Raw genomic sequence first — 3,024 nt, 5'->3', positions numbered from 1 at the left:
CTTTGGAAACAGTCTGATGAGGACAAACATCACTCTCTGGCTGAACTGCTTACATCCGCAATAAATTAAACTATTTTGTTTTCAGGGCTCTCAGGAAGTCAAAAAGGTTGAGAACATCTGATTTTAGATCATTTTGGCAGCTTCAGCAGGAGGTCAGAGGTCACCCACTGACTCTGGTGCATGATGAGCAGGGAGGCCCAGGATGAATCAGGAGGCACAGAGCTGAACAGGGACCCTGCATCATGACATTATTTGCTGTTTCAGAGCTGCTCACAGGTCCTGGATTTGACCCGGAATAACGTAACAGTCGGTGGGTCCGGATGAGTTAAAGGGAATCATGTCTAAAGAAATCTCTGCCTCGCACTCATACTGCAGGATGGCGGGCAGCAGTAAGTTACTGTGGTTGCGGGAATCAACTGAAATCATAGAAACTTTGTCAAAGTTCTGGTCCAGATCTCCCCCTGTGTGCGGCGGCGGTGGCGGCGGGATGAGTCTCTGCGCGCCGGGGCCCGTCATGGCGCAGGGCTCCTTCTGCATGGTGGTGTCGTGGTGATAAGACACCAGCTCGTTGCTGAAGTCCACCGCCTCCACTGCGGAGGTGGAGCAGTATTTGTTGCAGCCCAGGATGGTGGAGAAGGCCTTCCTGAAGTCCGCGTTGAAGGCGTAAATGACCGGGTTCAGGGACGAGTTGGCCCAGCCGAACCACACGAAGATGCTGAAGGTGGTGTCGCTGACGCACGGCGGCTCTCCAAGTTTGTCCAGGTCGCAGAAAGGCACCACGCAGTTCAGGACGAAAAACGGCAGCCAGCAGAACACAAACACTCCCATGATGATGGACAGAGTCTTTAAAACTTTCGTTTCTCTCTTAAAAGACGTTTTCAGCGAGCTTTCGTCGTGCGTTGACGCGCGGTGGCGCTGGTTTTGCGCGCGGTGCCCTGCCGCTCTCTCCAAAGACGAGATCCGTCTGATTTGGGTTTGCGCGATGCGGAAAATGCGCGTGTATGTCCCCACCATGATCACCACGGGGATGTAGAAGCTGATGAGGGACGAGGAGATGGCGTAAGTCCGGTTCAGGCTGGCGTTGCAGTCGTCCGGGTTGTCTGCTGTCAAGTTGTCCGCGTCCGCGCGGTGCCAGTTGAGCTGCACGGGGATGAAGGATATGAGGATGGAGAGAGTCCACGCGACACCGATCATCAGGAAGGCGAACCTGCGCGTCATTTTGCGCTCGTACTTGAAGGGGCTGGAGATGGCCCAGTAGCGGTCCATGCTGATGATGCACAGGTTGAGGATGGACGCGGTGGAGCACATGATGTCGAAGGCGACCCAGGTGTCGCAGAAGCGCCCGAAGAGCCAGATACCGGCTACCTCGGACACCGCCCTCCAGGGCATCACCAGCACGGCCACGAACAGGTCGGACACCGCCAGAGAGATGACGAAGGAGTTGGTGACTTTGGAGCGCAGGTGGCGGAATTTGATGACCGCGGCGCACACCAGAGTGTTGCCCAGCAGGGTGGAGACGATCAGGACGCACAGGACGCAGCCGGTCAGCGCGCGGAGACTTAGACCTCCACCGGGCCCGGGGCTGTCCGCTCCCGCCGTGACCACCTGGTGCTGGTCCAGGTGCCCCCGGTGCTCCTGGTTTTGGCTCTCATTATAAAATCTCTCCATGGGTATCCAGACTCACGCCCTCCGTCTCAACATGTCTCCATCACACTGTCGCGTCCATCTTCTCTCCACCATCACCTGCAGCGCGTCTCCGAACTCTCTGCTTGTGTTTCCAACGCGCAAACAAAAAGAAAGAAATTCTCCTGCAGCTCCAGAAACAAACCCAGCTGTGAAGAAGACGGTTTCTCTGCTGCTGTCTGCTCAGAGTGACTGAGGCTGCGGGTGGCGACTAAAGTATATTTACTCTCTGCAGTCTGTAATATTCACCTTCACTTAATAACATGTTGAGCAGTCCGATCTCTTTTTTCATTAATTAACACCAGGATCCTCAGAGAAGAGTAAAGAGTCAGAGCAAAGGGCTGCTACAGAGAAATAAAACAGAGGAAAACCTTTTTCTTTTAATAATGAATCAGTCTGTCTGCATTAACAATACAGAAATACTGATGAAATGAAAACACCCAAAGGAAATAAACAGCGAGGAAAAGGCTAAATATACTGACTTCTAAATGTTGCAGTTCAAAACGGAGCACAGCGACCTGAGGTGGGGACATTTCGGTTGTCAGGGGGAAAACAAGATCGAAAATCAACTTTTGGCATCTTAGAACTCAGGATTTTAAGACATTTAATTAATTAATACTCTTCATTGTCCTTAGAAAGCTTGAACGTCCAAAAACAAATAAAAAATAGATACTGGAGATGCATTCTTCACAACATGAAGATCTGGGTCAAACTTCTTAAAAGTTTTGTGTTTGGCTCTCTGAGTTTTCCATCAGGTCATAATGACGCAGTTATCATGCATCAGTAATCATTTGTTTTAATCAAACATTTTACTGCCAACATGTCGACATACTTTTGCAGAGAAATGTTAATGTTTCTGATGCGTGGATGTCTTAGTGGCTGTCAGCACATAAACAGCAGCTGGAGAGGAAACTGAATTCTGCCCTCTGGCGGACAAATACTCTCATCACACCAACAGCAAATCACAAAGTCTTATTATTATTGGGACAATTTTTATTTTTTGAATTCTGAGAGTTTGCCCAGATCTAAATGATACAAATTTTAAATATTTCATGTGCAAAAGAAGAAAAAAAGGCAATATGATCATTGCAAATATGACCAAATCTTTTTTCTGCACCGTGTTCCCACATGGGACAGCAGTTTATTTGTATAGCACATTTCAACAACAAGGCAGTTCAAAGTGCTTTAAAACATAAAAGCATTACATGGAAATTGAAAACATGTATTTTTTAAGAGAGTGAAATAGGAAATAAAAACAGAGTAAGACAGGACAGCAAACGTTACAGTGCAGTGTACGACATTGATCTACAACCTTACATGTGATTTAATTAAAGGCAGCGG

General features: G+C 48.6%; 1 protein-coding gene across 1 annotated transcript; it reads right to left on the bottom strand.

Annotated features, from left to right (window-relative positions):
• Positions 1 to 270: 270 nt before the first annotated feature.
• On the bottom strand, positions 271 to 1,668 carry LOC119918941 (D(5)-like dopamine receptor). The gene has a single exon (XM_038739535.1). It carries the CDS (start codon positions 1,666 to 1,668, stop codon positions 271 to 273), a length of 1,398 nt encoding a protein of 465 aa, XP_038595463.1.
• Positions 1,669 to 3,024: the final 1,356 nt, after the last annotated feature.

This window comes from Micropterus salmoides, unplaced genomic scaffold, assembly GCF_014851395.1.
Source record: "Micropterus salmoides isolate LMB-PRFRI ecotype aquatic unplaced genomic scaffold, ASM1485139v1 Ms_hic_scaffold_2494, whole genome shotgun sequence".
NCBI classification, from domain to species: domain Eukaryota; kingdom Metazoa; phylum Chordata; class Actinopteri; order Centrarchiformes; family Centrarchidae; genus Micropterus; species Micropterus salmoides.
The sequence above is the reverse complement of the archived record's forward strand: the minus strand, read 5'-3'. Positions and strand labels throughout refer to the sequence as shown.

Coding starts and splice junctions, on each gene's coding strand:
- LOC119918941 (XM_038739535.1), bottom strand. CDS start 1,668: ATGGAGAGATTTTATAATGAGAGCCAAAACCAGGAGCACCGGGGGCAC.